The following is a 20,931-nucleotide window of genomic DNA, read 5'->3' as shown; positions in this document are numbered from 1 at the left end:
ATCATACAAAGATTGAGGTGATTGCTTATGAGTTGCAAATACCAGAATGGTCGAGACTGCATCTAATGTTTCATGCATTACTACTTAAGCAATCAAAAGAGTGAAAGAGCTGGAGGTGAAGCTTGCCCAAGAGCTCGGAGTGAAACTATAGCAATCATGTATATTGGATCAGGTCTTGGGAAGACAAGTGATAAAGAAAGAGGAGCTAGTCCAGCAGGTGCTAATAAAATGTGAGGGAGATCAGCGAACCAGAGCTTATGAAAGCGAATAAGAGATCACGTGTCAATTCCCAAATTTCAGCCTTGTTGACAAGCCTAGCATTCTGGAGGGGGCAATTGTACAGATTTGGCTTGCTCAGGGCCTTCACGTGGGTTGAGCCAAGACAAATAGACAATGAAATACAAGACATCTTAAGCAGTTAAAAGCTTCCTATATTCAAGGTTCATCACTAGGAGGATCTGGAGTAAATAACAGAGAAGAGCTTGTCATTTTTGACAGGGGCTATTTTGTTGAGTAGTGTTGCTAGAAGGGATAGGGGGGGAAGAGAAATCTACAGGGAGAGAGATATATATATATATGTTCTGGTAGGACACCATTCTTTCCCTTAGGGCTGTTTCCTGACGAGAGGATTTCAAAAAAATTATTTCTGTTATATTGAATCGAAATTTTTACTCTTGTTCCGCCGTTGTTATTAACCTATTTCTTATTTGGAGGTGAGGCTCTGTATCTGTATCATAATCATTTGAACTTTGAAGCATGTGTTTTCACTTCTGAACACTTCATTGAAAAGCAGATACATTGACCCTTCACACTCCGGCCCTGTTTTACTTGGTAAAAAGAAAGAGGAATCGAGGAGTGTATAACAAAAAGATACACTAATAGTGGCTAACGTATTATTGTTTATCCACAGCACTAAATCAAACGTAATTTGGTGTTGCATTTGGCGGCGTTGGAGCAGAGGCCACACGTCTCCCCCTTTCAGATCGACTATTTTCAGCAAATTTCAAAGCTAGTTTGATGCATTCCATTCTGCTTCTCCTCCTCAGTATAGTCCGCTGAATAATAGTGTTCTTCGGTATGTTTGACGTCCTTCGAAGCTGGAAGAAACATGCTACCCCCATTGTGGGAAGTGCACCAATGTGACAGGAAGAGTGCAGGCAATTATCATTAACCCCATAGTTCCTGAGCCCTACCGAAGTGTCGTGGGACGTAAAAAACAGCAGTTGTGTTAAGCCAGAACCAAAGTTTCCTCCAGCTCCTGTCATGCCAGATATTATGCCTAATGATCTCCTTGAAATGAATGGGACTATGCCAAAAGTTGCTCCACAGGCGGCCTGGGCACCGATAGAGAAGATGATCATATGTGTAACGGCGAGAGGAAGGGAATTTGCCTCTCCTAGAAGTGCACAGAACACTCCTCCCATTGTTTGTAGGGTCCATAGGATCCAGAGCCTTCCCCTCATCCCGAATTTTCGGGCGGCAACATCGGACGCGTATCCGCCGAATGGGCGAGCAACCAGGTTAGCCATGCCGAATGTGGCTGCTATGATTCCGGCAGTATGGAGCTTCAGGTCAAATCTGTCGTAGAAGTACTCAGCGATGACATTATCGGTGGACAGCTCAACTCCCATGGAGTATCCGTAGAGGAGTACAAAAATCCAGGTCCTGTAATTGGAGACAGCGTAGCGAAACACCTTCCAGAAATTATCTTTCGCAATTTCTCCCTTCTTCTGCAACGTGCTCAGGTTCCCATCAGGAAGATCTTGGCCCAGAGTCATCACCAAAATACCCATGATCACATGAAGCCACCCCGGTATGAAGAATGCGATCCTCCAAGCTGTAAATGGAGTGGATCCCACCTTCTTGATTATCTCATACAGCACAGGCATCAGCAGCTGCGTCGCACCTCCTCCCATATTCCCCCATCCTGCTGCCGTCCCGTTCACTAGCCCGATAATCTTAGTATTGAACATAGTACTCATCCAGTACTGGCAAGAAACAAAAGTCGCCAGGGAAAACCCGATCATGAAACGAACCGCCACATACCCACCGGCCGATGAGACGAAAGACATGCAAAACACGGTAGGGGCGGAAAGCATTATCAGAAAAGCGCAGCCGTAACGTGGTCCGAGGAGATCGCAGACCGCACCCATCACAAGCCTAGAGAAGATACTTCCGGAAACCGAGGCGACCCCGGCGTTTCCGATGTCTCCTTTCGTCAGGTTCAGGTTGTCCCGAATAATAGGCACCAGGGGAGCAGCTGCGAACGTTGACACAAAACAGGTGAAGAAAGAGATCCAAGACAGGTGAAAAGTCCTCATGTGAGGATTAGCAAAGGAAAAGAGCTTGAATTTCTTGGCCTTGTGCTCGGAATCAACCGGCAAATCGAACTTGGCCGTGGTATCAGTGGGCACCATCGGGGACGCCACTGAGAATGCGAGCACCGGCTCCCTTCCTGTAACTCCATGCATGGAACTTCCAGGAGACCCTTCAATATCTGCCATTTTCTTCCTCAAGAATTACTACTAAAATTAATGTGGATTAATAATTAATCTGTGATTTGAATGAAATGGCCGATTGCTGATGAAGGTGGAGGAATCTAGCTCTGGTTTATATAGTGTGAGGCGTTGACATTTTTATGCGTAGAGAAGCCAGCGGAGCACCGCCAATGGTTAGACGATGATTTGTTTAATTACAAAGAATCCATTCTCCGCATCTGATTAACCTTATCGTATATCCCAAAGGATCATATAAATATATAATATAGTTGGTATTACTTGAATCAGAAAATTGTCAAAGAATTTATCAAAATAATTATGTGAAAGTGACTTCCTTCAAATTGATTTCAATGCAAAAAAAATAAAATAATAATATATTAAAATGTAACTTTTATTTTCAGAACATTGATTCTTTTTGTTGAAAAGGAATCGGATACAAAGGTCCTGAAATTTATTTTATTTTTTTTGGTTCCATACTCAATTTATTTGTACTAAACATGAAGTTTTCCTCATTCTTACATATGTTAATATATCTCTGTCTTTAAATTTTTGTCACTTCTGTGGACTATAATTAGATTATATAGGAACCCTAAATGTTTTTTTTTTATTTTAAAATAAATTTTAATAATGAATTGAAGTCATTATGTATTAAATAACATTTTATGTTCTTTGATAGCTTTGTAAAAATTGATTTCATTACAAAAAGAGGTAAAAATCTTATGCTCCGATATTTGATACTTATATTGTGCTAATTAGTAAAATTAATAACACTTCATCAAAATCAACATAAAGATTAATAAATAGAGAAAAAAATACACTCAATTAAACTCAGCTGACATCAAAATTTTAAATTTTGAAAAGATACCAACTTCGATACTCAATTGTGACAAGTTACGTTCTTCCCTCAGCTAAAAAATATCTTTAATTCTTTTCTAAAAGAACAAAAGATTATTCTTGTCTTATTTATTGTGATATATATTTGTTATTCTCATTATATATTCTCAATTGAGCTAATTTTGATGGAAAAACCATAAGGTTTTGATAATTTGTGTATGCATGTATTATAGTATAAGATGGAGCATCAACTGTAACAAAGGATTTCGTCACAAAATACAATTTTCCAAAACTCGTGTTAATCCGGCTCTTTAAATTCAATTTGACCTTTCGATAAAATTGAAAACATATTGAATTTTTTTTTCCAAACGCCTTGATGTGTTGAAGGGGTTATTTTCTTGATAATTTGGTGGACGACTTATTTTCCAACAAGTTGTAATTGATAGCTGCATCTATATTAATTTGTCCCTGGACTGGTGTTTCTAGCCGTGTGTGAAAATTTAAAATATAGATAATTACTGTATATTTATGTATATAATCTTGAAATTATTTTATTTGGTCAAATAATTGTTGAATATATATAATAATTACCAAGTGTTGGGCAACATTTTTGCAGCTGCGGTCAATTGTTTTTGTGCAACTATATATGCCACTCAAATATTACTTTCTAAAATATAAAAGTTATTGAGGGTATTTATTTTTTTTAAAACTTAAAAGATAACTTAATTGTTACATTTCGATTAAGCGTGATACCTAAATAAAAACTGATGACCTTGTTGGGAGACATTATGATTTCCTGATGATCTTATTTTTTATGCATGATTGGTCAAAAAGATTTTCTTATATAACCGAGCGTGTAAGTATGATTGCTATGAACTTTGTAAAGTCGAGCTCGAAGACCAATTGCAGTGTGACTTGTAGAGTCCGATTAGGCTTGAGAAATTCTGGTTGGAAACTTAGATTGTCCAGCTTGAACTCCAATCCGTTAATTGGTAAATACATAGAAAGATAGGTGGATTATTTAATAATTAGATGTTGTTTGTTATCACCAAAATCAAATAATTACAAACCAACGAAATATAAATTTAAAATAATTATTATCTTATCTCCTTAATAGTAAGATCGAAATATTTAAAACAAATGCTATTTAGACAATAAAATGATATAACAAAAATTATATATGTACACAAAAACTAATGTGAGACGATTCACGGCCAAATTTTATGAGACGGATCTCCGATTCATGAAAACAAATATTATTTTGAGTTTACATTCAAATTAAAACCGATAATTTTCTCATACCTATGTACTTTGATTTTTATTTTAGATTAGAGATTGTGACTAGGTTTTTGAATGTAGGGGGAGAAAAAATACGAACCATTCAAGAACGAAATTAAGATTTTATAATTGTTACGTGATTTTTTTTTCTTTGTCCATTTGAAAAAAAAAAAAAACCAAGGTACATCATTCAAACATATACGTATGCAAAGAGAGTAAATTAAAATCGAAGTAAAGATTAAATAATATATGATTGATTAATTATCAATAATTAGTCAACTCATTATAATTAAAAGAATTTTGATACGTAATCGAATAACCTTTCACGAGCTCATAGAGTTCTTAATTTAATTAAGAAGATTATTTTTACATTTATTATCAGCATCATTTTCGAGACAAAGGGCTAAAATTATACGTAGTTAATGAGGGGAAAAAATGTCAACTTTAATTGTAATTATTAATATTAAGACACACTGTACAATGACGGCCATGATAATTAATTATGAAAAAATGATGATTTCATAAAATATTTTTTTTTTATGGTTTTTGGATTCGCTTGTCTTGATCTGATTCTGAGTATGTATCCTTATCTGGTAATAATTAATAAATATGATTGCCAATTTTATAAATATGCAGGCATTTTTTATTTATTTATGGTGGATAATGGGGAAGAAAACATGCTAGACGGGGATAATTTAGATATTGTATGAAATTATTGTTAAGATTGGAATTTGGACATAACTCAACCTCAAAAGTTAGTTCAAGGGGAGAGGATTGCCCAAGACCATATATACAACTATCGTGTATTTTATCCAACCGATGTTGGACAACTAACACACCCCCTCACGCACAAGAATGAACATCTGGAGCGTGAAGTTTACAAATGACCCAATTATGGACAAGACGGATGACCCAACTATGGGTAGTCCAACATGTAACGGTGGAACATAAGCTCCGATACCATGTTAAGATTGGAACTTGAACCTAATGTTTTGCATCGAATGTTTGTGGTTTTATGAGAAGTTATAGTTAGTGTTAACAATACGATTCAAAATTTTTAAATAGCACAAAAACTTAAACGTCACATTTTAATTATTATATCCAACACAGAGTCAATTATTGCACCCAAACAAAATATTTTTACGTGGAGATGATTAAAAATCATTAGATATAAGAAGTTTTGTAGTGTAATTACTTCTTAGTTATTTCTTGTATGGTGTTTGGTATGTGAGTTGATTATTGGTTGCAATATCCAAAGTTAAACCCTTTTTAATTTATCAGCTAACTTTGATATGACGGCAAGTTTTTTTTTTATATAATTATCAAAACACACTTTAATAACAATTCAACTATATATACGACATTTTTCTTTATATTTTATTTTCTCTTCTACCATTTCATTTTAAAAATTACTAATTTTCATTTTATTTTTTTAAATAAAATTACTTCAATATCTAATTTTTTTTACGAAACATACGCATCATGTGTGTCACGTACGATCCACTAGTATAGTTATTAATCTTTACATTCATGTGAATTTTATTCAATTTGCCAAATTTCTTATGTGGAATAATTAGTTCGATTCAACTTTTCACCAAATTTTTTAAACAAAATTTAAACATATGGAAATGCCCCAAAGGCAATTATTGTTTGTCACTTTGTCACACCAAAAGTCAATGCTTGAAAAAGTTGTCATATGTCAAATATAATTTGGATTCGAAATTCGAAGGGAGGATTTTATATGCTATCGATTACATTATGTACGTCGGGTAAACGAGATCCTATTTATGTGGGTACTACCCTCACTTCAGCAATGAATGTTTTATTACCTCTATGCCTTCGTTATTTAGGGTGGATTTTATAATAGTTCGTTATAATTTTCCTTTCTTCTTTTACACAAAAACTCAGATGAACTGATTTTATAGGTCAATTTTGTTAGATAAAATATTTTATTTTGGTTATCCGTAAAAAATTTAAATTTAAAAATAGAAAAAATTGACTCGTCTCACGAATAAATATCTACGAAACCATCTCATAAGATACTTACTATTTTTTTTATTAAATCAGAAGAATTATATTTACATGAATCGCCTGTGATTTCTATCCTCCTCTTCTTACTAATTATAATAAAAAAAATAAGTAGATTTGTTTGTGTTCCCAACCACTCGAAACATAACTAGTTTATTTGAAATTATTTCAAATAAATTTTATAAAACGAACCAATTAATTTATTATTATAAATTTGAAATCATTCATCCAAAGAAATATATTTTAAATCATTTCACAAACTGTACGCTAATTTTATGTATTATTAAGCAGCAATGGGTCGGAAAATATCTCTCTTTTATTGCGTCGCCAATCTACTTTTTTTAAAATATCTTTCTTCCTACAAGAATATGTATTACATATCAAGTAGCAACTCAGTAAAGCTTTAATTTGTTTTCTATTTGATGTCCAATCAACGGAATTTTTTAATATTTTTTTTAAAAAAATATATATAAATCATAAATGTAGTAGTTATGGTTTATATTTGACTTTGCTTATGTTATTTTTTATTTATTATATTCTGACTGAAAAAATTAAGTATATAATAAAGACGATAAATATGAAACGAACTATTATGCAATCTTGAATATTCAGAGTATCTCATCGTGTCTTATATATCTCGTCATCAACGCTTAATTATCATGTCAAGAAGCTCTTATGATCATAAATATTAAAATCCACGACTTTTCATCAAATGATATAAATTCTTGGAAATAAAATTATAAAAATCCCCCAATTCTCAAACCAAAAAACAAATTAAGAATAGCTAATTTTGATAAGGAAAAAACTTGTGTGATACGGTCTCACGTATCGTATTTTGTAAGACGGGTCTTTTATTTGGCTCATCCATGAAAAAGTATTACTTTTTATACTAAGAGTATTACTTTTTATTGTGAATATCGGTAGAGTTGACTCGTCTCACATAAAAAAATTCGTTAAACCGTCTCACAAAAAACCTACTCTTTTGATAAAACCTAATATAAACTTTCACAAAACTTAAATTATTGGAACTAGACTCTCAAAGCATCTGAAAAGGTTATTCCAAGTATTTGATTTATATTTATTTGTCCTCTCGATAAGCCAACTTTTAACATTTGACCTTACAATTCGGAGGATTAATTACTTGAAGCTGATTAGTTGCAATCATGCATATCTCCCATAGGAGAGGACAAGGGCCTCAAATATATATGGTACTCGAGCTCGGCTCGTTTAATTTGCCGTCTTAGTTGCAACCATTAATATATTTAAACGAAAAGAAAAATAACCAAGTTATGATACCTTACAATAATTTGTTCGTCGCGTAGGAATTATATTTGAAGACAAATATTTGTGTGAGATAGTTTCACGTGTCGTATTTTATGAGACGAATCTTTTATTTGGGTCATCCATAAAAAAATATTATTTTTTATGTCAAGAATATTACTTTTTATTGTGAATATCGATAGGGTTGACTCGTCTCACAAATAATGATTCGTGAGATCGTATCACAATAGACCTACTCATGTCTTAACTCCATTGTCGTTATTCGAAATAGATTTGAGAATGATTAGCCCATTTTGGTTTTCCAGCATATCAAATTAATGACTAGATTTTTGGGGAAAAAAACTTTTTAAAAAAAATTTAGGGTTTATGGAATATGAAAGAGAATGATAGTTGATGGGATTTTGTAAGATTCCAGGGGCCCCGTTGAATGATCCTTTGGGATATACGATAAGCCTAATACTATTCATAACTCAGATGCGGAGAATGGATTCTTTGTGATAAAATAAACCATTATATTACGTTGTTGCAACCATTGGGAAACTCCACTGGCTCATTCAAACATATTGAAAACGTCAACTCCTCGCACTATTATAAACCCTAGCTAGAACCCTCAACCTTCATCAGCTATCGCCATTTCAATCAAATCACTGATCATTAATCAACCCACATCAAATTTGGTAAATTTTCTTGATCAAGAAAATGGCAGATATTGAAGGGTCTCCTGGGAGCTCCATGCATGGAGTTACTGGTAGGGAGCCGGTGCTCGCATTCTCAGTGGCGTCCCCTACGGTGCCCACTGATAGCACAGCCAAGTTCGATTTGCCGGTTGATTCCGAGCACAAGGCCAAGAAATTCAAGCTCTTTTCCTTTGCCAATCCTCACATGAGGACTTTTCACCTGTCCTGGATTTCTTTCTTCACCTGTTTCGTGTCCACTTTTGCAGCTGCTCCCCTGGTGCCGATTATTCGGGACAACCTGAACCTTACTAAAGGAGACATCGGAAATGCCGGGGTCGCGTCGGTTTCGGGAAGTATCTTCTCTAGGCTTGTGATGGGTGCGGTCTGCGATCTTCTTGGACCACGTTACGGCTGCGCTTTTCTGATAATGCTTTCCGCCCCTACCGTGTTTTGCATGTCTTTCGTCTCATCGGCTGGTGGGTATGTGGCGGTTCGTTTCATGATCGGGTTTTCCCTGGCGACTTTTGTTTCTTGCCAGTACTGGATGAGTACTATGTTCAATACTAAGATTATTGGGCTCGTGAACGGGACGGCAGCAGGATGGGGGAATATGGGAGGAGGTGCGACGCAGCTGCTGATGCCTGTGCTGTATGAAATAATCAAGAAGGTGGGATCCACTCCATTTACAGCTTGGAGGATCGCATTCTTCATTCCGGGGTGGCTTCATGTGATCATGGGTATTTTGGTGATGACTCTGGGCCAAGATCTTCCTGATGGGAACCTGAGCACGTTGCAGAAGAAGGGAGAAATTGCGAAAGATCAGTTCTGGAAGGTGTTTCGCTACGCTGTCTCCAATTACAGGACCTGGATTTTTGTACTCCTCTACGGATACTCCATGGGAGTTGAGCTGTCCACCGATAATGTCATCGCTGAGTACTTCTACGACAGATTTGACCTGAAGCTCCATACTGCCGGAATCATAGCAGCCACATTCGGCATGGCTAACCTGGTTGCTCGCCCATTCGGTGGATACGCTTCTGATGTTGCAGCCCGGAAATTCGGGATGAGGGGAAGGCTCTGGATCCTATGGACCCTACAAACAATGGGAGGAGTGTTCTGTGCACTTCTAGGAGAGGCAAATTCCCTTCCTCTCGCCGTTACACATATGATCATCTTCTCTATCGGTGCCCAGGCCGCCTGTGGAGCAACTTTTGGCATAGTCCCATTCATTTCAAGGAGATCATTAGGCATAATATCTGGCATGACAGGAGCTGGAGGAAACTTTGGTTCTGGCTTAACACAACTGCTGTTTTTTACGTCCCACGACACTTCGGTAGGGCTCAGGAATATGGGGTTAATGATAATTGCCTGCACTCTTCCTGTCACATTGGTGCACTTCCCACAATGGGGTAGCATGTTTCTTCCAGCTTCGAAGGACGTCAAGCACACCGAAGAACACTATTATTCAGCGGACTATACCGAGGAGGAGAAGCAGAATGGGATGCATCAAAATAGTTTGAAATTTGCTGAAAATAGTCGATCTGAGAGGGGGAGACGCGTGGCCTCTGCTCCAACGCCGCCAAATGCAACACCGAACTATGTCTAATTTGTTTTCAACGGGAACCTACGTGTGCGAGTGGAATATATGTCGTGAACCAATATTTGTTACATATATGGAATTATGTTTGATTCCATCGGTTTATTTTTGTGAGAATAATTTCAATATTTCTGCTGGGAATTGGTTTCCATGGAATCAAATTTTATCAAGATTTTCATTGCTTCCTAAAAGTCGACTACTTGATTTAATCTGATCGATGCATATTAAAAAATTTCGAACCAAGTGGATGATCGATCCTTAAAGCATAACACACTAAAAGTGGAAAAATAGTCATTCGCCAGACTTCTCAAAAATCGACTACGTACCGGACTTCTTTGAAAACATATATCGTAAGACGAAGGCAGGGCACTTTTATTTATTTATTTCGGTGATATCATATTAGTTGTTACGTCTATTTATTTTGTTATGTGATTTGTTCTGTAAAGGTAGCAAAGTCATGATTTCGGGTTAATTTTTTTTGGTTTATGCTACATGTACAAATTGTGTTATAAGTTAAATTACAAGATACATTTGAAATTATTAAATTATCTTAAATGTACTTTTGAAAAGATTTTTTCCCAAATAAAGTGTGGGTAGTTTTGTATGCTGAAATGCATTTTGTAACCCAAATTGTAACTAAAATTGTACACATCATTTTCCAATTTTCTTTCAATTGAGAACGTCTTTAACGGGCTTATGTGAAAATGACAAAAATATATTTTCTAACAGCTAGTAAAACTTGTAGAAGAGGTTATCCATGAGAAAATGAACAGCAGAAATTTGATGTTTATTCGAAACTGCACAGTATATTGCAAGAATCTTCTCCCTAGTTTTTGAAGAAAAATATCCCACCTGATCTGACCCTAATCAAAATAAACATCGAATAACTCTGAAGTCAAAAAAATTGTGGACACGGTTCTCAATTTAAAATGGAACCACCAGCATCAGAGCCGAGTCCGAGCCATCACAGGATGTGTCCTTCTAGGAGCTCAGCTTCCCACTTCCACCGCACGTACTACAGGATCGACCAGAGGAACATTTCGTGCAATAGCTCCACTTTTTTGGAAGCCTGCCAACACACTAACACATATTACCAAAAGATTTAGGATAATTTAATGAAGGGTGTGAGTGAGTAATCTGTGTTTGCCAACATGGCACAGTTTACTGCTTTGCAATTTGATAAATTTGAGTTGCACCATGACCAGTACTATAATTGTTATCATACAACAGCAACTCATTCATGCGGAAAGCTCAGAAATGTGAATAAAAGAGCTTGCTGTACCCTGCTGTGTATCTACTCGCCATATTCTTTGCCAGCAACCTCGCTTTCTCAGCACTCTCATCAGACATTTTCTTGAGCATGAATCCTTCACCATTGCATTCTGAGCAAATTCCTGAACCTCCACAGTCCTCGCATGTTTTCGTGGGAGCCTGATGGTTTCAAGATTTTAAGTCCAAGGAACATTTCAGCAAAACAAAAACACTTGAAAGGAAAGACATTCATTTAATTTCTGTTCATGTACCTCCGCTACATCCGAAGTTTTAGTTTTTGGCCCAAGAAATATAGCAGCAGCAACGACAATTGTGGCAGCAACTGTAACAGAGACTGCTGTTTCTGGCAGCGCGCGCAATGTGCTTACTGATTTTCTTCCTTGTGTTTTTGCATTACTACCATATAGAGAACCAGCATTTAGCTTGATTTTGAACGTAGAATTTCCAGCTGATAAACAGAGATGAGCTGGATTTTTAATGAAGGTGTGAGTAAACAAATTATATTATTAAATTTATAAATATAGATTAAATAAATCTTAAGACATAATGTAAATAAAATAAAAAGAATATTGCGAGTATATTCATTTTATAGTAAAATTTTGAAGAAGTTGGGTTGGAGATTAAATTATATTTGGTGCAGAAACTATGATATTTTAGTGCTGATCTTGATCTGTAATAGATTTATGGTTACAAATGGTCTAAGAATATTCATCTACCATTTTAAAAATCCATCCCCATACATGCACGGAAAAGCGATTCAATCGGTTCAGATTGTTTTTCCGATATAGTAACAAATACAATTGTATGAGAATTTCTCAAGGTCTAGCTAATACAAACCATTAGCATTGTTCGAGTCGCAACTATGCAAACAATATAATTATTACTCAAACCAAAAATGCCGCATATAAATTTAATCTAATGGGTATGGTAAAATATTACCGTGGCGTCCCTTATGGCCTTTTCAATGAAAAATGAAATATAAATAGATAGAACTTTTACTTCAAGTGAAATAACTTTCGAGGCCCTTCAGGAAGTTGGCGCACACTTGCGAAGGCATGAATTTTCAAATTTACCCAAATGCTTACGATATAGCTGGATCAAGCCCTCTTCTAATCAGTAACTAATTCTTTTGCAAATAATTTCAATGAAAATCCATCAAAATAAGAGCATGGAGCTAAATCCTTATAAAAAATTCATTTTAACAGGTCTTTACTCCTCTAGCTCTGTTCATTCATAATAAGATCATAGAGCTAAAAATCCTTATAAAAAATTATTATAGATGAATATATTCTAATCTGTAACCATCCAACTTTTTCCTTACAATTTCCTACTTATTGAGGTTATAGACACCGAATATCCAAAGTCCCCGCCTCCAATTCACATCAAAACTTCATCCCCCATGTCTTATGTTGCTTAATGCATTTATTTAACAATCATTAAATCCATGTCTCAATTTCACACCAGTAAACCTATGAAAGTAAATGAAACTTATTCCTAATAAATTTGCATCACTCTACCAACTCACATCCATGAATTATGTAAATGGCATATGTATATCAAACCAAGAACGAACTTACTGCATAAAACCAACCCCATAAATTGTTCCTCACAACCAATTCGGTGCTCCCTTAATTCACCATTAACCTCCAGTTTATGACAATGTCCCATTAAAAACAAAATGAGATGTTTGAGCTAACTGAACGATTCCAAAGATTTGAGTTGGGCAATTGTTAATACCCTCAAAAGGTTCGTTGACTCGTTTGAAGCAAACCATGAATCAAAATTCAGTTCACACTTATGACACAACCAAACAACAGAAACACCCATTAAGAAACCATAGCCATATACACTTTAATATTCATAAATGATGCACAAAAGTCGAAAATATTACCTTTCTTCTCATTAACTGCACTCGGGTCGAAAGATTTACTGAACAAACAGAGGGTTCCTCTTATCATTTAACACGGGTGTAAAAAGATATAATCTTTGAGTGAATTTGCAACCACTAAACCCACCTCCATCATTCACCCGCATTATGGATAACAGAACGCTTTGCAGATGTCAGAAGCCAAAGGGCCCTCGAGAAAGTGGGAAATATATGTAACTTGTAAGATTAATTGATGAAATTTAACAAAAAAAAGTGCTCCTCAAACTTACTGTAATGGAAGGAGATGACGGGTAGAGGAAGAGTCTGCAACCTCATCCCCATTCTAGCGCGTGTCAAAATTTCCATTAGAGTGAAAAGAAAAGAAAAGAAATGGGAAAATTCTCGATGAATGATCTTTGGGTTTTTTAAAAAAATAAATAAATCCTTTTAAAAAAATAAATAAATAAATAAATTTAACAAAATATAATAAAAAGAAATATTAAATTCTTGTAAGGACCTCTAAAAAATAAAATGAATGTGCAGCTTCCTAATGGGCAGCGACTGACATCGTGTTCGGATCGGGGATGAAAATATTGGTTTTTAGCTGGTGGAAATACATTTTGTTATTTAAAATGTTAAATAAAAAATGAAAATATAGTAATAATAATTATTAAAAATAAGAATTATGACAACACGATATTATTATTCGACAGATCCTGCACTTATACTTAAAAACTATTTGCATTTGGAAAAGATCCAATAAGTGAGAATCTCTTGGAAGAAAAAATGGAGCTGATTTCACGCCCATTATGTAAGAGCTATCCCAACACCTGTCTTCTCCATTCGAAGTCTCGAATACATATTTCAATTACCAAATAAAAGCACTGTAGAAGACTGTCAATATAGAATCACAAGCCAGTCACCAAAGGGAAGCCATAGTATTCTAACAAAAGAAATTAACTCAAAGACAAAACCTGGAGTCCACAAGTATAAATGATTCAAGAAAATTAAACTGAGGGTTAGATTTGTTGGCACCGGTTTCCAGGTGACTAGCTTGCAAAAAATAATTTCAAATTTAGTCACTGAATGGTAAAATCCTCAGGAAGTCTAATTATACAAGTCATCTTCCTCGGCTCCGCCAGCAGAGGCTGTAAATGGGTCAGATCCAGATGTCGCACCGACTCCTGATTCAGCGAAGCGGAACTCTGTTCCAAATCCTCGAGACTGCTGCAACGTCTGCGCAAATGCTTGGTATTTACGAATATCAGCGTCACTCACACTTCTACGAGCATATTTCATGGACTCCTCGAAATGTGCGGGCTTGATTTCTGAAACTTCATCAACAACATCCTCATCCATAGAATCGGGATTCTCTTTTGCCTTCCTCTCCCTTTCTATGTCCTGAGATAGACAAAGTTGTCTATAAATTTATCCATAATATCATAAAAATTGTCGATCTCCATTCAAACTGGTAACTATCTTTGCCAGCACAAATTATGTAATGGAGTAAAAGCAGAAAGTACATATTGTTACAAAATAATCTAAAGGGGCAATTAATTGCCTTAATCAAATCTTATTTCTTTCAAAGTGAATCTCAGTACTTCAGATTTCAGTACTAAGAAATGGTGAATGGAGAAAAGGAGTGTTTGTTCTTCAAGGAACACAGCAAAAGTTCCCCATAGATCGACAATGCAGATATTGAAAAGGAGTATTCGTTCATCATGAACAGAGTAAATTTTAGAGTTGATAGAAGCATAAATTAAGACCCCAAAAGCCTATTCAAAGTGCTGTTTCTGATTCCCTCTACATATATATCTAGTTTGTGAGGAAACGAAAAGGACGGTTTCTGATTCCCTCTACAACGTGATCAGTGCCAGTATTAGAAAGCATGTGCATATATTTGGAATTTCCAAATCTATTTGGTAAATTCCTATGAAAGTTAGAATAATAGTGGCAGTTTTCTGCAAAAAAATACGCGCCTCTATGGCAGATAGTTTGACATTCAACTGAAATACTATTGAAAGTTGAAACTAGAAACTGGGGAAGAGAAACTAGCAACTAAGATACCCCACTTCACAATGTGTTCGAATTTCAGCAAAATTAGTATGAGAGGAAAAAATAAAACCATCACCCAGAATAACCTCACGAAAGGATTTGAATCCGGTTGGAAGGTTCACGAGAGAAGAGGCCAATTTTATTTAAATACTACCGACAATGTGTTTGGGAAACGGTTGACATCTCATGTACCAAGAAAAATATAAAAGGAAAAAATAAATCAAAAGGGTGCCGGGAATAGAAACATACTTTCTCAATGTTCTCTCTAATGGCATACTTGCACGCCCGCTGACATATTTCCGTGATATCTGCACCACTAAATCCTTGAGTATACTTGGCAAGAGCTCGCAAATCAACATCTTTGGAAAGTGGTGATTTGCGGAGGCAGGCTTTGAAGATTTGATGGCGTGAATCCTCATCTGGCAGAGGGATATATATTAACTGATCAAGACGCCCAGGACGTAAGAGTGCTGGATCAATTATGTCAGGTCTGTTAGTAGCCCCAATTATAAAAACAGTTTTTTTGGCATTCATGCCATCCATCTCTGTTAGAAGTTGGTTGAGGACTCTATCAGCTGCACCTCCAGCATCACCAGCACTACTTCCTCGCTGAAACAATACCAGGGTACAGTTCCAGTAAGACAGTTTCTATTTTTTATGCGAATATAAAATACAAATGCATGCAACCAAAGGTAGCGGTTCCTTTTTCTTCTTTGTTCATCCTGATTAAGGCTCAATATGCTTATTGCAGATAAACACTTTCAAACTTTAACTAAAAAATTAATCGACAAAAGTTGAAATAGCCGAAAGGGAATATCCTGCTATCTAAATATACAACTTAAAAGGGTATATAACCTGAGTGGCTATAGAATCAAGCTCATCAAAGAAAAGGACGCATGGAGCTGATTGTCTAGCTTTGTCAAATATTTCACGAACATTAGCTTCACTCTCTCCGAACCACATGGTCAGCAATTCAGGCCCTTTTATACTGATGAAATTGGCTTGACATTCATTTGCAATCGCCTTTGCCAATAGAGTTTTGCCGCATCCAGGAGGCCCATAGAAAAGAACACCCTTAGATGGTGACATGCCAAATTTCTCAAACTTCTCTGGATGCTCAACAGGATATTGAACAGTCTACAAATAATAAAGGAATTAGAGGCAAACAACTTCAATAAACATATCATTAAATATGGCATATGAAACAAGACTTAAAAAATTTTATAACCTCCTGAAGCTCCCTCTTGACATTTTCTAGGCCTCCTATATCTTCCCAGGACACATTGGGCACCTCAACAACCTTTCATCAGTTAAAACCAATTATAATGAGCATATCATAGCATCACAAAATTCATTATAGTAACAAGAACATCCAAGCCAGAGAGTACTTACTGTTTCCCTTAGAGCAGAAGGATTGCTAGTTCCAAGAGCAGAATGGAAGTGCTCATTTGTTACAGCCATGGAGTTGAGTATTTCAGCATCAATTGTATCATCCTCCAGATCAATGACATCCATTTTCTCTCTGATGCACTGAAGTGCAGCTTCAGTACAGAGAGCTGCAAGGTCAGCGCCAACATAGCCGTGAGTGTCTTTTGCAATTCTCTCCAGGTCAACCTACAACACATCATCATCATTTCAGATACATAAACTATATTCAGAGCACAAATAGGTGTCAAGGTCTTTACATCATCAGAAAGCTTCATGTTCTTGGTATGAATCCTGAGAACTTCAAGTCGACCAACTTCATCTGGAACACCAATGTCTATTTCCCTGTCAAACCTACCAAATCTTCTGAGAGCTGGGTCAATGCTATTTGGCCGATTAGTCGCTCCCATGACAATAACGTGGGACCGGGATTTCAGCCCATCCATGAGAGTCAAGAGCTGAGAAACAATCCTTCTTTCAACTTCACCATTTGTTTTCTCACGCTTAGGTGCTATTGAATCAATTTCATCAATGAAAATAATAGCCGGGGCATTTTTCTCTGCCTCCTCAAATGCCTTTCTCAGATTGCTTTCACTCTCTCCAGCCAATTTGGACATAATTTCTGGCCCATTAATTAAAAAGAAGAAAGCACCGGTTTCATTGGCAACAGCCCTAGCAATTAACGTCTTTCCAGAACCTGGGGGTCCATAAAGTAAAATTCCCTTGGGTGGTTTCACGCCAATAGATTTGAAAAGCTGGGGATGCCTCAGAGGCAACTCTACCAATTCACGAATCTGAGCCATCTGCTTCCTAACACCACCTACATCATCATAACCAACCTCATCCAGCCTATCTTCATCCTCTCGTTTCACCGGCTCTCCTTCGCAAAAGATCTCAGTATCGGGGGCGACAACACAATACTCACCTGGATCAGTCTCAATTACTTTAAATTCCACACTTCTCATCCCCCCTCGCACAAGAAAATGATCGCCTTTTCTAACAGGGCGATAAGCTTCCAGAAAATAAGCTGCATAGGTTATTCTGTCAGTCAACAAGACTCAATGAAAATGCATGCGATGAAAAATTTGTTTCATTACACCAAATGAAACGTGCAGGCATAGAAATATAAATCACAAAAAAGTATTACGTTTTAGGTATGTTTCAAACAGATCTCCAGTGAGGCCCTCTACCGTATCATCCAAGGGTAGTACATGAACACGCTTTCCATATTTAACATCAGGGCATTGGTGCACAGACACAACATCTCCAAGCCGGACCCTCAAGTTTGTGCGTACGACCTTGTTCATCCTTATCTTTGGCTCTTCACATGCATCATCAGCAAGGGCAATGCAGATTGTATCCTTCCTTTTCTTACCCTGGAAGCAATTGGCAGGCAGAAATTTAGCACTCTAGTAACCAAAATCTTTTTTGGCCAAAAAATAAATATAACACACCGCATTCGGTGATAAACCATATATCGATGCTTGTATATAATATTCACTGTCATATTTTCTTTTCTCTGTATTATACTATATTCATTAAACAAGTTAGTAGCTTCCTTCATATAGTTATGGTCATCTCCATACCACCAACACAGAAACATGTGTCAGATTTCCTCAGACACAACAATGGAACTTCTCATCTGAACCATATCACAAAAAATGGAGCTATTATAGAATCTACCCCAACAAAACCAAATTTATAATTCGCAGCTAACGCAAAAATAATTCAGAAATCAGTATTTCATGAGATGCTTGTATATAATATTCACTGTCATATTTTCTTTTCTCTGTATTATACTATATTCATTAAACAAGTTAGTAGCTTCCTTCATATAGTTATGGTCATCTCCATACCACCAACACAGAAACATGTGTCAGATTTCCTCAGACACAACAATGGAACTTCTCATCTGAACCATATCACAAAAAATGGAGCTATTATAGAATCTACCCCAACAAAACCAAATTTATAATTCGCAGCTAACGCAAAAATAATTCAGAAATCAGTATTTCATGAGATCAATGACAACAATTAATTAACCAAAATACCAGCACGAACATCTTCCTCCTCCAGCAATGATAAATTCGAATTCAAACAACATAATTCTCAATCAAAGGTAAGCCCCACAACGATACTTACATCAAATCGACAGTATGTATGTATTATATACACGAATAATTATTTTTTTAAAAAAAAAAAACCTTACCAATCTCCCACTAAATAAATATCAATTAAAAGATATTGAAAAGCAGAGCCCTAAAAAAGTAAGAACCTTAATCAAAATAGTATCCCCACGAAAAATCTGGAGCTTTTCCATGGTGGCGGGGTGCAGGGCCACAACTGAGTTGTCGTCATTGACCGCCTCGTCAACGATTAGCCGATTCGCTGCCTTCTTCCTCTCCAAGATCGCCGTTGAGAAGTCCTTCTTCCCACTTTTTCTGTCCAAAAACGGATGAAAACCAAAATCAACAACAAAAAAACACTCAGATTTCCGCCAAAATTTACACCCAATAAGAAGAAATTGGATTCCTCGAAGTCTGAGATGACGAGGAGTGAACAAATACTCACGAATCGGATGACTCGGGTTGATTACTCATCCTGTAAGCTGCCTGAGAATGTGGAGTTGCAGCGTACGAAGAATTTTATGAACAAATGGAAAGAACACCGAGGACAATTTTATATCACTTAATAAATTAATTTTCAAATCAAAATATTCCCTTAAATCATCATTTAAAAAAAAAAAAACAACACAATATCCAATGAGCACGTCTTTTGTGAGACTAAGACGGTCAATCTTACCTATATTCACAATAAAAAATAATATCTTAGCATAAATATTAATATTTTTTCATGGATTACAAAAATAAGATAATACGACTCGTGAGACTGTCTCACACAAGATTTTGCCTATCCCCATATAATATTTTTATAAATTATATATATTTTCAGCACAAATCGTACGGAATCCAAATATTAACTACATTTCAAGTTTCAACAATATGATAACACTTCATGTTATTATTGTTATTGTTATTATTATTATTATTATTCCTAATAGTACAAACAACTTAGATTGGTGAAGAAACGTAATTTAAATTGAAAAGTAAATAATAAATAAATAAAATTTTAATAAAAATCTAAAGTAAGTAATTAAGAAATTCTAAACTTGAGGCGCATCATAGAGTAAATTGGTAGGTACACCCAATTTGAATTATATTGAACTCCCACGACTAACTACCAACCACCTTGTTAGGGTATTTATATGAACTTTTGAGTAATTATTGTTATATGTTAATTATATCTCTCACCAAATTAAATTTTACAACTATAATATTACCTTTGTTTATAATATAAATCAGACTAATTACAAAAAACTTAGTACATATATGTGTGTGATTATGTGTTTAGAGTATGTCTCTTATGAGACGGTCTCACATATCATTAATCGTGAGACTGGTTAAACATACTCATATTTACAATAAAAAATAATATTTTTAATATAAAAAATAACAATTTTTCATTAATTACTCAAATAGAATATTTGTCTAACAAAATTGACATGTGAGATCGTCTCACATGAATTTTTATAATGTATTTAATTCTTGATTTATATCTTTAGCCCAATCTAATCTTACATTTGGTATGGTTGTTATATATCTCTTTCTATCTTATTAAACAAGAAGACGTCATAATAACTGACTAATTATGCCAACTTCTATTATAAAAAGTCTAAAAGAAATAAACCCTTAAAAATATTAATAGACTAATATATCATTTAGTATTTAAAAAACAAACAAATTTCATCAATATATTATAAAAATTTAGGTACATTTACCTCATCTGATAGGGTTTTATGTCTTATTTAAAAACATGGAGTTTAAAATACTATTAAATTTAATAGATTTTTTTTTATTTTACTGATGCAATCAACCCTCTATATTAATAACTGTATTGGTATAAATTTGTATGAACAAATATGAAATTAAAATTCTCGATTAATTTCTGCTAACCCTATTTCTACTAAACAAATGAATATTTAGATAATAAAGAATAAATTACATAAATAGTATTATATTTTATAAATAACAATTTCACAAAAATTCAAAGTTTAATATA

At 35.4% G+C, this 20,931-nt stretch overlaps 4 protein-coding genes across 11 annotated transcripts; 1 reads left to right on the top strand and 3 right to left on the bottom strand.

Annotated features, from left to right (window-relative positions):
- Positions 1-747: 747 nt before the first annotated feature.
- Positions 748-2,616, bottom strand: LOC140803557 (high-affinity nitrate transporter 2.1-like). Its single transcript, XM_073159467.1, is given in 4 exon segments — positions 748-1,007; positions 1,009-1,116; positions 1,118-1,190; positions 1,192-2,616. Coding segments are annotated over 4 exon segments (1,584 nt in total). The 5' UTR covers positions 2,505-2,616; the 3' UTR covers positions 748-917.
- A 5,917-nt stretch (positions 2,617-8,533) lies between these two features.
- On the top strand, positions 8,534-10,339 carry LOC140803556 (high affinity nitrate transporter 2.4-like). The gene has a single exon (XM_073159466.1). The coding sequence runs from the start codon at positions 8,619-8,621 to the stop codon at positions 10,200-10,202; it is 1,584 nt and encodes a 527-aa protein (XP_073015567.1). The 5' UTR covers positions 8,534-8,618; the 3' UTR covers positions 10,203-10,339.
- A 598-nt stretch (positions 10,340-10,937) lies between these two features.
- LOC140842418 (uncharacterized) lies at positions 10,938-13,736 on the bottom strand. 8 transcript variants are annotated; one of them, XM_073210315.1, is made up of 5 exons: positions 13,623-13,708; positions 13,481-13,543; positions 11,717-11,931; positions 11,476-11,624; positions 10,938-11,262 (listed from the first exon to the last, which is right to left on the bottom strand). In XM_073210315.1, exons 2-5 carry the CDS (start codon positions 13,497-13,499, stop codon positions 11,175-11,177), a joined length of 471 nt encoding a protein of 156 aa, XP_073066416.1. In that variant the 5' UTR covers positions 13,500-13,543; positions 13,623-13,708; the 3' UTR covers positions 10,938-11,174. The 8 variants fall into 8 exon arrangements, with proteins under 8 accessions (XP_073066416.1, XP_073066412.1, XP_073066413.1 ...); XM_073210311.1 differs by having other exon boundaries at positions 13,357-13,543; positions 13,623-13,706; XM_073210312.1 differs by lacking the exon at positions 13,481-13,543 and having other exon boundaries at positions 11,717-11,913; positions 13,623-13,731.
- A 431-nt stretch (positions 13,737-14,167) lies between these two features.
- LOC140842417 (cell division cycle protein 48 homolog) lies at positions 14,168-19,494 on the bottom strand. The gene is made up of 9 exons (XM_073210308.1): positions 19,384-19,494; positions 19,088-19,253; positions 17,960-18,188; positions 17,073-17,839; positions 16,780-17,001; positions 16,616-16,687; positions 16,243-16,524; positions 15,637-15,996; positions 14,168-14,733 (listed from the first exon to the last, which is right to left on the bottom strand). Exons 1-9 carry the CDS (start codon positions 19,410-19,412, stop codon positions 14,440-14,442), a joined length of 2,421 nt encoding a protein of 806 aa, XP_073066409.1. The 5' UTR covers positions 19,413-19,494; the 3' UTR covers positions 14,168-14,439.
- Positions 19,495-20,931: the final 1,437 nt, after the last annotated feature.

Source organism: Primulina eburnea, chromosome 10 (assembly GCF_022965805.1).
Source record: "Primulina eburnea isolate SZY01 chromosome 10, ASM2296580v1, whole genome shotgun sequence".
Taxonomy (NCBI): domain Eukaryota; kingdom Viridiplantae; phylum Streptophyta; class Magnoliopsida; order Lamiales; family Gesneriaceae; genus Primulina; species Primulina eburnea.
This window is presented reverse-complemented; position numbering and strand designations above follow the sequence as displayed.